At 42.0% G+C, this 13,445-nt stretch overlaps 1 protein-coding gene across 1 annotated transcript in view; it reads left to right on the top strand.

Moving 5' to 3' along the window:
* The first annotated feature begins 4,327 nt into the window (after positions 1-4,327).
* The window catches only part of LOC128688896 (uncharacterized), a 49,110-nt gene continuing 39,992 nt past the window's right edge, over positions 4,328-13,445 (top strand). The window contains exons 1-3 of the mRNA XM_053776927.2: positions 4,328-4,597; positions 8,273-8,445; positions 9,330-9,494. Coding sequence (XP_053632902.2) covers positions 4,586-4,597; positions 8,273-8,445; positions 9,330-9,494 — 350 coding nt within the window. The 5' untranslated portion in view covers positions 4,328-4,585. The remainder of the gene's footprint in view (positions 4,598-8,272; positions 8,446-9,329; positions 9,495-13,445) is intronic.

The following is a 13,445-nucleotide window of genomic DNA, read 5'->3' as shown; positions in this document are numbered from 1 at the left end:
TTGACAGTAGGGGTTGCAAGATTCTGTATGAGGCACAAGTACGCTCACACCTTGAGTATGTTCCACTTTCTTGGTTTGCCTGCCCCCCTCCCTCCCATCTGCGACTGCTTGACAGAGTAGAGAACAGAGCAAGACGTCTCATCTCTCGCCTGGACCCATCCTGGATAGATCTGTCATTTCAGCAGAGCCTTCAACACAGGAGGGATGTGGGTGGCCTTACTGTTATGTACAAGGCCAATATTGTCAAAGTACCACACTTGGATCCACTTCGAGGACAGCGTGAAACAAGCTTTTATGCCACAAGACGGGCAGAAAGCAGCAGCTTCACTCTGGCTGTACCCTTCTCCAGAACATCACTCCATCTGAGATCATATATACCCAGGATGACTCGAGTATGGAACACATTCGTACAGCATAATGATGTCAACGAGATAAAGTCAGTTGATCAAATGAAAATGCTGGCCCACAGATGGCTCCAACTTCATCCTGTTCCCTACTTGTATGTCTCATAACAATAAAAATGCTTTCAAATGAGCTGATGTAGGTAACAGAGAGCTCTTAGCTTGCCAATAAAGTTAGGAATCCTTAACCTGTAAATAGCTTGTCAATAAAGCTAGGGATACTTAACCTCGTCAAACCCTGTGTAAAAAAAAAAAAAGAGAGAGAGGGAGAGAGAGAGAGAGAGAGAGAGAGAGAGAGAGAGAGAGAGAGAGAGGGAGGGAGGGAGGGAGGGAGGGAGGGAGGGAGGGAGAGAGAGAGAACAGGGGACATATAGGTGTACTGCATATTTTTAAATTTTAGGAAGACTTTTGACACAGCATCAAACAAGAGGCTGGGACAAAAGCTGGAAGAGACAGTAGGAAACATTGATTGTCTGGAAAGAGATGTCTGAATGAGGAAGAGTGACAATTGTGGCTCTATAAGCATCAGTACTGAAATCTGTAATATTCTTGGCATACGTGAGCGTCATGACGGAAGAAATAGTGAAACATTTCCCTGTTGGCAGATGATGTAATCTAATGAACAAAACACAAACAAGAAAAAACAAGGAAAGCCTACACATGAAATTGGATAACCCGCAGGATCAGTCTCACAAATGGTTATTGGAATTCAGCCCCAGCAGATGCACGGTCATCCTTTGCATAATCAGCGGCTTTCTATAAATTATACCAGTAATGTCAACTATTGTATTTTGATGCAAAATGAGCAGGTTCGAATCCTGCAGTGGACTGAGAGAAAATGTTTTTAAATAATTTCGCTCGTTTGCTAACTGTTAAGCATTCCGAAATCTCGTACGAAGTTCACTGCATGTGGCAGGATTTGATGAAATAGCTTACCATAAGCCTGGTGCTCCGGGGTATGGGATTCACCCCCTTGACGCCCATACTTATCTGGGGTCTAGCTGCATAAATAAGCATACATACATTCACATATATACACAAGGATATCTTTCTGTTCTGCTGAATTAGAATTTTATGAACGTCCTGTACTGTTTGTCGCGCGCATTGAGGTAGAATGAATAAGACCGTAAGAGGATACCTTCCTTGGATCGCACAGCAACCAAAGTAAGTCTACTTATTGAAGAAATTGGAATATTGGCATCCGTGTTATAAATTGTGAATACTTCTGATTGCCTTCAAATTTTAATTTAACTATTAAACTCATGCCGTGCTCTGTACTATTCCTTTTGCATGCCTTGAGATACAGTGAGTGGGCTGAGGTTATAAGACCCGTGGCTATTTCCCCTCGCATCCCCAGCTCACACACTGAGGGTCAGGGATTGATTCCCAGTACGGGTTAAATGTTGGGCATGTTTCCTTACACCTGCTGTCCCTGTTCACCTGGCAGTAAGTAGATACCTGGGTGTTAGATGACTGGTGTGGGTCGCATCCTGGGAGACAAGATTAACCTAAGTTGCTTGAAATACTCTGTATACCAGCGCTGTATAGCCCTTGTGGCTTAGCGCTTCTTTTTTATTATAATAATAATCTGTATACCTAGATGGTGTTTCGAGGGTCAACGCCCCTGCTGCCCAATTCATAACTAGGCCTCGCTGTGGATCGGGGCATGATCAACCAGGCTGTTACTGCTGGCCGCACGCAAACCGACGTACAAACCACAGCCTGGATGGTCAGGAACTAACTTTAGGTGCCTGTCCAGCTACCTCTTGAAGACAGCCAGGGGTCTATTGGTAATTCCCCTTATGTTTGCTGGGAGGCAGTTGAACAGTCTTGGGCCCCTGACACTCACTGTGTGGTCTCTTAGCATACTCATGGCGCCCCTGCTTGTTATTGGGGGGATGTTGCACCGCTTGCCGAGTCTTTTCCTTTCGTAGGAAGTGATTTCCATGTGCAGATTTGGGACTAATCCCTCTAGGATTTTCCTAATGTTTATTATCATGTATCTTTCTCGCCTGCGTTCCGAGGGAGTACAGGTCAAGGACTTCAACCGTTCTCAGTAATTTAGGTGTTTTATTGTACTTAAATGTGCAGTCAAAGTTAAGATAAGATAAGATAAGATTTCGTTCGGATTTTTAACCCCGGAGGGTTAGCCACCCAGGATAACCCAAGAAAGTCAGTGCGTCATCGAGGACTGGAGTACCTGGAGTTTACCTGGAGCTAACTTATTTCCATTGGGGTCCTTAATCTTGTCCCCCAGGATGCGACCCACACCAGTCGACTAACACCCAGGTACCTATTTGCTGCTAGGTGAACAGGACAATAGGTGTAAGGAAACGTGTCGGAATTTCCACCCGCCGGGAATCGAACCCGGGCCCTCCGTGTGTGAAGCGGGAGTTTTAGCCACCAGTTAGTATACAGCAATATTCCATCCTCGAGAGAACAAGCGATTTTAAGAGAATCATCACTGGTTTGGCATCCCTAGTTTTGAAGGTTCTCATTATCCATTCTATCAGTTTCCTAGCAGATGTGGTAGACACATTGTTGTGATCTTTGAATGTGAGATTCTCTGACATTGTCACTGCCTTCACATTAAGTTTTTTCCATAGCAAATTAATTGAAATTTGTCTTCATTGAACTTCACATTGTTTTCTGAGGCCCATTTAAAGACTTGGTTAATGTCAGTTTCGAGATTTGTAGTGTCCTCAATGGATGGCAGTCATGCAGATTCTGGTATCGTCAGCAAAGGACACTGTGCTGTGGCTTACATCTCTATGTCAGATACGAGGATGAAGAAAAGGATGGGGCTTCTATAGCCCGTGGCCTGGTGGCAAAAGCTCTTGCTTCACGCTGTGAACGTCCGGGTTCGATTCCCGGTGAGGGTTGAAGCATTGGTGGTGTTTCCTCTACCGGTTGTCTATGCTCACCCATCAGTATAAAATTGGTACCTGGGTGTTACAGTCGACTGGTGTGGGTCGCATCCCGGGACAAAACTGACCTTATTTGCCCGAAATGCTCTGCATAACAAGCGGCTTTCTATATAGTAGTATTTTATTGATGTCAACCAGGCCTGTGTACCTTGTACATGTACTTGTAGAAATGAAAATATTAATATGTCAGCGAGGTCTGTAATAACCGTACTTGTAGAAATAATAATTTTAGGTGGTAACTATTGTTAATAATAATTATGGAGAAACTCTAAACACAGTAATAATGTCTGATCTAAAGTAAGGTCATGGGATTTTAATCCAATTCCTTGGATTAAAATACCATGGCCACCATAATTATAATCATGGGGAGCGCTAAATCCGTAGGGTTATACAGCGCCTGTGGGGGGATGGAAGGTATTTAGGGAACCGGAGCACAGATCCAATTCCCTAGATCAAGAGCCCCTCACCAGCGTCAAGGGTGGCCCGGTGGCCTGGTGGCTAAAGCTCCCGCCTCACACACGGAGGGCCCGGGTTCGATTCCCGACGGGTGGAAACATTTCGACACGTTTCCTTACACCTATTGTCCTGTTCACCTAGCAGCAAATAGGTACCTGAGTGTTAGTCGACTGGTGTGGGTCGCATCCTGGGGGACAAGATTGAGGACCCCAATGGAAATAAGTTAGACAGTCCTCGATGACGCACTGACTTTCTTGGGTTATCCTGGGTGGCTAACCCTCCGGGGTTAAAAATCCGAACGAAATCTTATCTTATCTTATCTTAACCTCCCTTGAGGGGATGACCACCATAAAGGTGTGTACATGGACGACGAGAAAGCATTTGCAGTTAGGGTGCACAAGATTGCGCAAATTACAAATGGACGTGGCTTATTATATCCACGAAGAAGCGCTAAACCCGTAAGGAGGGTGGGCCGTGCCCCACCCACGCAGTGGCCGGATGGAATGGGAAAGGTGGGTGAGGAGACGATCGAAATCAATGCAAGGAAGGGGAGAGGTGAGGGAAGGGAGCAAAGATGCGATCGGCTCTCAACTCCCGGATCGAGAGCTGTGCCCCGACACCAGACAAGAACCGTCATGCCGGTGCCGTTGCCTGGCAACACCGTAAACACACGCAGAGGAGACCAGTTGACCGTCCGCTACGACCCTGAGTGTGTACCTTGCAGCTCGGCACCCTCCTACACACTCTCTCTCTCTCTCTCTGTCTCACTCTACACCGCTACTCTCCCTCACCACAACCGCCATGGATACTTTGGTAGGTACTGCACACCTTCCTAGTTGTCTTGTGGGTTAGTTAAAGCTACTGCTCGCCCCTCATCTCCGCCCTGGCCAGGAACAGTGAGGCAAGAGTGTTGTGGCAGTCTTGGTAGAGTTGTGGTAGTCAGCTGATCGAGGGAGTTTGTTGTTGTTGTGGTTGTCACGTGTTCAGAGTACGTGCTGTATGTACTGGTACGTGACCAGCGTACGTGCTGTATGTATTGGTACGTGACTAATTACATGTTGTATGTATTGGTATATGTCCAGCCTACGTGTTGTATGTAATGTACGTGTCTAGGTTACGTGTTGTATGTAATGTACGTGTCTAGGTTACGTGTTGTATGTAATGTACGTGTCTAGGTTACGTGTTGTATGTAATGTACGTGTCTAGGTTACGTGTTGTATGTAATGTACGTGTCTAGGTTACGTGTTGTATGTAATGTACGTGTCTAGGTTACGTGTTGTATGTAATGTACGTGTCTAGGTTACGTGTTGTATGTAATGTACGTGTCCAGCCTACGTGTTGTATGTAATGTAAGTGTCTAGGTTACGTGTTGTATGTAATGTAAGTGTCTAGGTTACGTGTTGTATGTAATGTACGTGTCTAGGTTACGTGTTGTATGTAATGTACGTGTCTAGGTTACGTGTTGTATGTAATGTACGTGTCTAGGTTACGTGTTGTATGTAATGTACGTGTCCAGGTTATGTGTTGTATGTAATGTACGTGTCTAGGTTACGTGTTGTATGTAATGTACGTGTCTAGGTTACGTGTTGTATGTAATGTACGTGTCTAGGTTACGTGTTGTGTGTAATTGAGACCTAATTGTATAATTGTATGTAATTGCTGACCTAGAGAATGTACAGAGAACTTTCACGGCACGCATAACGGAGATAAAACACCTCAGTTACTGGGAGCGCTTGAGGTTCCTAAACCTGTATTCCCTGGAATGCAGGAGGGAGAGATACATGATTATATATACCTGGAAAATCCTAGACGGACTAGTACCGAACTTGCACACGAAAATCACTCACTACGAAAGCAAAAGACTTGGCAGACGATGCACCATCCCCCCAATGAAAAGCAGGGGTGTCACTAGCACGTTAAGAGACCATACAATAAGTGTTAGGGGCCCGAGACTGTTCAACTGCCTCCCAGCACACATAAGGGGGATTACCAACAGACCCCTGGCAGTCTTCAAGCTGGCACTGGACAAGCACCTAAAGTCAGTTCCGGATCAGCCGGGCTGTGGCTCGTACGTTGGTTTGCGTGCAGCCAGCAGCAACAGCCTGGTTGATCAGGCTCTGATCCACCAGGAGGCCTGGTCACAGACCGGGCCGCGGGGGCGTTGACCCCCGGAACTCTCTCCAGGTAAACTCCAGGTAATGTACGTGTCTAGGTTACGTGTTGTATGTAATGTACGTGTCTAGGTTACGTGTTGTATGTAATGCACGTGTCTAGGTTACGTGTTGTATGTAATGTACGTGTCCAGTTTACGTGTTGTATGTAATGTACGTGTCCAGTTTACGTGTTGTATGTAATGTACGTCTCCAGGTTACGTGTTGTATGTAATGTACGTGTCCAGGTTACGTGTTGTATGTAATGTACGTGTCCAGTTTACGTGTTGTATGTAATGTACGTGTCCAGGTTACGTGTTGTATGTAATGTACGTGTCCAGTTTACGTGTTGTATGTAATGTACGTGTCCAGTTTACGTGTTGTATGTAATGTACGTGTCCAGTTTACGTGTTGTATGTACGTCTCCAGGTTACGTGTGGTACGTAATGTACGTGTCTAGGTCGTGTCCAAACTACATGCCCTATTTGTATTTACTGATAAGTGTCTAGAGTGTGTGTTGCATGTATTGTACGTTTTGTCCCTACCGGTACGTGTCCAGAATACAACGTTTCCTTACTGATACGTGAAAGAGTAAGTGTTGTCCTTACTAGTACATACATGTCTTAAGTACTAGTTGACTTTACTGCTCCTTACTGTCTAGAGTACGTGTTGCCCATACTGGCACGTGTTCATAGTATGTTGTATGTACTGGTACGTGTCCAGAGTACATGTCCCAAAAATGGCAAGACATATGGACATTTCTTGTTCAAGGACCCCAGTGTAAGTAAATCAAGGACACCAGTAGAAATAAGACAAGGGCTCCAGTGGAAATAAGTCATTTTGTCTGACTTTTTTGGGGGTTATCCTAGGTGATTTACCCATATGTTACTATGTATAATGTGCCTGTACCTAAATATATTTACACCTGCTACCACTGTTCATCTAGCAGCAAATACATGTCAATCAGTTATTAAACTGGGTCAGTATTTACTTTATTCCTTGGTCAGAACCCTATCAGTATCACATACTGTTCATGGGAAACACACTTATCTGTTGTGGAAATTGTTAATTAACATGTTAGTAATAATAATAATAATAATAATAATAATAATAATAATAATCATAATGATGATGCAGGGATCCCAATGGCAAGAAGTCACTGACTTTTTTGGGGGTAATCCTAGGTAATTTAAATATGTATTACTATGTATGATCATTGTAATCATCAAGATTTGTATTACTGTACTTAATAATGAAATACCTTAACAAAGCATTTTTTTTAAAAAATGTGCTGTAATTTTTATAAAATTAGGTGTCATTCAATTCACATGTTTTGAAAAGCCCCAGGTTTTGCAGACCATTTCAGGCAGACTGAAATAAAATTAGAACCTAAAAGTAGCTACTTGACAGACATTGTATAGTTGAAATTAGATTATTTGAATGCTAAATTTAATATCATTAAGTTGTCTGAAGATAAGATTATTAAATGTAATGATTTTTTAAGTAACAAAACTAGATATTAAAGTAGCAATTTTTGTATAAATATATTTTAATAAAAAACTAGAAAATTTCCAAAGTTGCTATTTTAATCAAAAAAGGTCTGAAGTTAGCTGTTCCCATCACGCTTTTCATGGGGAATGATATTTTTTATGTTGTGCACACCGCCACAGGGGCGTTGACCCCCAAAATGCCCTCCAGGTTTACTCCAGGTGTACACCCACTGCATAGACCCATTCTCTCATTTCTAGACCCTGATCCCTCTGATGTACATCTAAATGACTGATAGGTAAGTGGTTAATTTCAGCATAACTTTTGTCTTAGGAACAAAATTACCTTTGCCACTATTTGTGTTAGAAAACTACTGTGATATAAATATTTTATGAAGGGGATATGATATGCAAACATGCTCATTTCAGCAATAACACACCCCAATGTGTTCTATTTTATGACTGTGCCATTTGTATTTAAAATATTAAAGGGAACATCTTGCTAAACAGAGGGTTCAAATCCATGGCAAGCTAGTCCTTAAACTAGCAGGCCAGTGCCACGCTGACTGAAGTTTATTACAGTTATGTCATTACAAATTCGCAAATCATTCATAAAGTGAACATATTAAATATAATTCTCAAATTTATTTGCTGGAGCCACCTTAATAAAAATCTGTGAAATCTCAAAACAGCAAATTTATATTCTGTGAATCTGTAGGGATAGCAGTACTTTCGAGTAGAAATACAGTATCCAGTAGTAATTTTTATTTTATTTTTTTTTATCTATTTTTAGTTTTTTCTTAAATCTAATTTTAATTTATAATACTAAATAACATGTCATTCCTTTACAGATTGAGGACAAGGATAGGCCACAGCCCTTACTTGTAGCATTTGGAAACCCATTGCTGGACATAACTGCTGTTGTTAAAGATAGAAGTTTACATGATGAATTTCAACTTCCTGTAGATGGCCAGTTGGAAGTTAATGCCCAACAACGAGCTTTATTTAGCTTGGTTATGAAAAAGTAAGTGTACAGATCATTTCATGGTTAACTGAAAGACATTTAAGGATCACAAACCTTGAGTGGATGTTGAAACATCATATGGTAGTTACTGAGTAAATTCATTGTGAGAATGGACAATTTAAAGTGATAATTTTATGAATCATCTTATCTCACAAGCTAAATTTGGGGTAAAGACTTTGGTGACTTGGGAGGTTGATAACATTAGAATCAATAACTGAGGGACAGTTAACAAGTGTGTAACTTTGAAGTGAATATGCTTTATGCCTACATCCATTCCATTCATGATTTATCACAATAATGTACAGTACCTTTATCTTTCTTCTAAGATATTATGACCTATTGCAGTATGAAAATTATACTGCATGTATTCCTGATCTAATAATAAAATGTAATTAAATAATCCTAAATATTTTTATTCTGTGTGCCTTATTGTATATTGCTGTCTGAGTAATATGTCATTTTGGTGAAAATAACTAGTAGGCATGGCTAATTTGTAACCCTGTACTGTATTGTATTTACCGTGTACACTGCATCCACGAACTGAGTGTAAAATAGAGAGTGAAAAGCAGGGGTGCTATTATCTGTGGTCTAAGGCCATTCACCATGTTAACAGCAGATGTTAGAAATATTGCTGGAATAAACGTAGAAATTGTCAAAGGACAACTGGATCTCAACCTCTGCTAAGTGCCAGATCAGCCAGGCAATGATGAATATGTAGGCCAGTGGGCTGCCAACAGCAACAACTTGGTTGAACAGGCAATCAATTGAAAAGCCAGGCTGCAGGTAGAAAATTCTCAAAACTAGTTACAGATATTTGATTCAATATATGATAAAAGGTAAATTTATGTAGAATTACTGGTAATTCCAAATACAATTAACTCCAGGTATCCTGTTGAGTACACGGCTGGAGGATGTGCTCTCAATGCCTCCCGAGTCTTTGGCTGGGTACTGGGCGAACGCCATAGGGTTGTGTTTGTCGGAGGAATTGGCAAGGATGAGCAGGCAAAGAAACTCTCCACAATTATACAAGACAGTGGAGTTGTCACAAGGTAAGAGCATAATGTTAGGGTTAGTTGGTTCACACCAATTGGAATCTCTTTAGTAGATGTAAAATGCACTTCAGTATCTTCCAAGGTTCTCCGAGATAACTGTCGTGTGGGTTCGCCACCACTGCCACCAAATTGTCATGTGGGTTCGATAACATGGATGGGGTAAAAACACTCACATAGGCTGGTTAGTATGTATAATTATAACGGAAAGTATGGGAAGCACCATCAGCCGCCCTGCCTCTCTCTGCTCTCTGTCTCAGACTGACTCACCAGTGCCTAGAGGGTGAGCGGTGTTCAAAAATATGCTATGGTCAGCAGCAACGTGAATAACAGTCAGTGATTCACACAGACGGTTGGTAGTGAGTCATACTACTGGTAACTGGTTACTGGCAACTGGTACTACTGAGATAACAAATAACCCAGCTAGACACTGCATTTTATTTATTCACATTATCACCCATTACCTATTTCTTCCATTGTTACATCTTCACATTTTATTTTGTTTTTTGTTTGAAAAAACATTACCTTTGGTTTGCTGTCTTTAAACAGTTACTGAAACATCAGTGAAGTCCACAGTAACTTGGGGCAACAAGCTAACATGTGCATATAAACACTTAGAAACCAGAGCAATATATATTTCTCAAGCAGAGCCCCTTAAAGTTCACACACCTGAGTAAAATGTCATCTAGACTTGATCTGCATTACATACAGTATCTTTATTACCAGTATACCCAATAAGGTTTACTTTATAAGCTAGACTGTGGTACTGAACCTAATACTATACCTGAGATGGGCTGCTTTGAAAATACTATTTTGACTTTGTGCTTACAAGTTGGGGAAAAAAAAAAAATGTCAAATACCACCATCTGAATAAATTGTAAGCTTTTATCTTATAATTTCTTATGATGTCTCTCCTCATACAGTAGGGCCCTGCTTTTCAGCGTTTAGCCTTACGGCATTCCGCAAATACAGCGACCTCAAATTATGACCAAAACTTTCTATACAGCAAGTGGTCTTTCAAATACAGCATGCACCACCCAGTATGTTTACATTCTCTTGGGCACAGTAAGCCCTTGACTGTTGCAACCCAAAATCCTGAGGTGTCTCCTGGTGTCGAAAAATTTTTGAAAAAAAAAAAAAAAATCTTATGAAATGATAGAGAATCTTTTTCTGATGGTAACGACACCAAAAGAACGAAATTTGATGGAAAACTTACGGAATTATGCTCTCGCGAAGTTAGCGACCTTGGCAATATTTACAAATCGGCGATTTTGCCCACTTTGAGCTCTATTTTCGGTTAATTTCATTGTTCCAGTCGACCAAACTCATAGCTATTTCTTTAGAACTCCATTTGTTCTATCAATTGAGTATAAGAAACTGCCCATTTACTGATTTCAACTACCCAGTAATGTGGTCAGAAATTTGCAATTTGGCCAGTTTCATGCAAATTAAAAATATGCCAATTTCAAAATAGGGTCCAAAATAAACAATGCAGACATTCCTTTCTCTAAAATAACATTTTCTTTGTTCATCAGTCATGTCTCCAGGCCCCTCTGATATTACTCTTGCATTCTATTTTGAATTTTTATTCAAACAAAAAATAGAAGATTTACTGTTATGCTGACTACTGCAATACTGTAATAATTGTATAAATAATATCAACCCATTCATGACTGCATATTAGAATGGCTAGTTGGACATTTATTGGACAATGACATCATTTGTTTACTTTTGAACATCGGCAAAATTCAAACATTTTCCTTACTTTGAGCTCCATTTCAAGGTTCTTTTCATAGTAAAACCAATCAAAATCACCTCTATTTCTATAAAATGTTTTCCATTCTATCAAATGAGACCAAGAAAATGAGAATCCAACCATAAATACTATACGAAAATACACCTCAAAGTCGGTGTTTTAATCCAAAAACATGGTCTGAGTTTTTTTTTCTCATTATGCCCTGCGTGCTGCAGGATTTTTTTTTATATGATGCTCACTGACCACACAGACCCATTCTCTCACATGTGGGCCTTCCAGCTTTCTCCTGCTTGATTTCAAGCCGCTAGAATTTTTGGGTGTACAGTGGACCCCTGCATACCGTTGGCATCACATAACGTTAAATCCGCATAGCGATACACTTTATCACTAAAATTTTGCCTCGCATAGCGCTAAAAAACTCGCTCAACGCTATTCGTCCGAGACGCGTCTATGTGAGGCCTGAGCCAGCCTCACATGTTCCGCCGGTGGCATTGTTTACAAGCCAGCCTCCACGGTAACATCCAAGCATACAATCGGAACATTTCGTATTATTACAGCATTTTTGGTGATTTTATCTGCAAAATAAGTGACCATGGGCCCCAAGAAAGCTTCTAGTGCCAACCCTGTGGTAAAAAGGGTGAGAAATATTATCTAAATACTGTGGTACCATGGTGAACTGCTGATGCTGCTGCTGCTGCTGTAGCACTGTCAGCTGCTGCTGCTGCTGTAGCACTGTCAGCTGCTGCTGCTGCTGTAGCACTGTCAGCTGCTGCTGCTGCTGTAGCACCATCAGCTGCTGCTGCTGCTGTAGCACCGTCTGCTGCTGCTGTAGCACTGTCAGCTGCTGCTGTAGCACTGTCAGCTGCTGCTGTAGCACTGTCAGCTGCTGCTGTAGCACTGTCAGCTGCTGCTGTAGCACTGTCAGCTGCTGCTGCACTGTCAGCTGCTGCTGCTGCTGTAGTACCGTCTGCTGCTGCTGTAGCACCGTCTGCTGCTGCTGTAGCACTGTCAGCTGCTGCTGCTGCTGCTGTAGCACCATCAGCTGCTGCTGCTGCTGTAGCACCATCAGCTGCTGCTGCTGCTGCTGCTGTACCACCGTCAGCTGCTGCTGCTGTACCACCGTCAGCTGCTGCTGCTGTACCACCGTCAGCTGCTGCTGCTGCTGCTGTAGTACCGTCTGCTGCTTCTGTAGCACCATCTGCTGCTGCTGTAGCACCGTCTGCTGCTGCTGTAGCACCGTCTGCTGCTGCTGTAGCACTGTCAGCTGCTGCTGTAGCACTGTCAGCTGCTGCTGTAGCACTGTCAGCTGCTGCTGTAGCACTGTCAGCTGCTGCTGTAGCACTGTCAGCTGCTGCTGCTGCTGTAGCACTCAGCTGCTGCTGCTGTAGCACTGTCAGCTGCTGCTGCTGGTGTAGCACCGTTGTTGGTGTGGCTTATTGAGAATACCAAGAAACAATTAACCCAGATGGTTAGCCACCCAGGATAACCCAAAAAAGTCAGTGTCATCGAAGACTGTCTAACTTATTTCTATTGAGGTCCTTAATCTTGTCTCCCAGGATGCAACCCACACCAGTCGACTAACACTCAGGTGAACAGGGAAAAATGCCTGGAACTAGTGCTCATATTGGTGAATTTAAAGCCAGCAAAGGTTGGTTTGAGAGATTTAAGAATCGTAGTGGCATACACAGTGTGATAAGGCCTGTTCTGGAAGAAAATGCCAAACAGGACCTACAGTACTCAGGAGGAAAAGGCACTCCCAGGACACAGTGTCTCATCAGTCATTGCTGCATCTTCAATAAAGGTAAGTGTCATTTATTCTTCATTTAGTAGAGTAGTACATGCACAATATATATTGTGCATGTACTACTCTACTATTGTGCATGTATCCTTCTCTTTGTGTGTAGGAAAATGTATATTTCATGTGGTAAAATTTTTTTTTTCATACTTTTGGGTGTCTTGCACGGATTAATTTGAATTCCATTATTTCTTGTGGGGAAAATTCATTCGCATAACGATAATTTTGCATAACAATGAGCTCTCAGGAATGGAATAATATCGTTATGCGGGGGTCCACTGTATATACTTCAAATACGGTAGCTCGTAAGACGTGTATATATATATATACAGTGGAACCTCAAAAATCGAACTGCTCCCAACATGACCAATTATGTAAGTGTATTTTTGTAAGTGCTTTT

The sequence above is a fragment of the Cherax quadricarinatus genome, chromosome 1 (genome assembly GCF_038502225.1).
Source record: "Cherax quadricarinatus isolate ZL_2023a chromosome 1, ASM3850222v1, whole genome shotgun sequence".
Taxonomy (NCBI): domain Eukaryota; kingdom Metazoa; phylum Arthropoda; class Malacostraca; order Decapoda; family Parastacidae; genus Cherax; species Cherax quadricarinatus.
The sequence above is the reverse complement of the archived record's forward strand: the minus strand, read 5'-3'. Positions and strand labels throughout refer to the sequence as shown.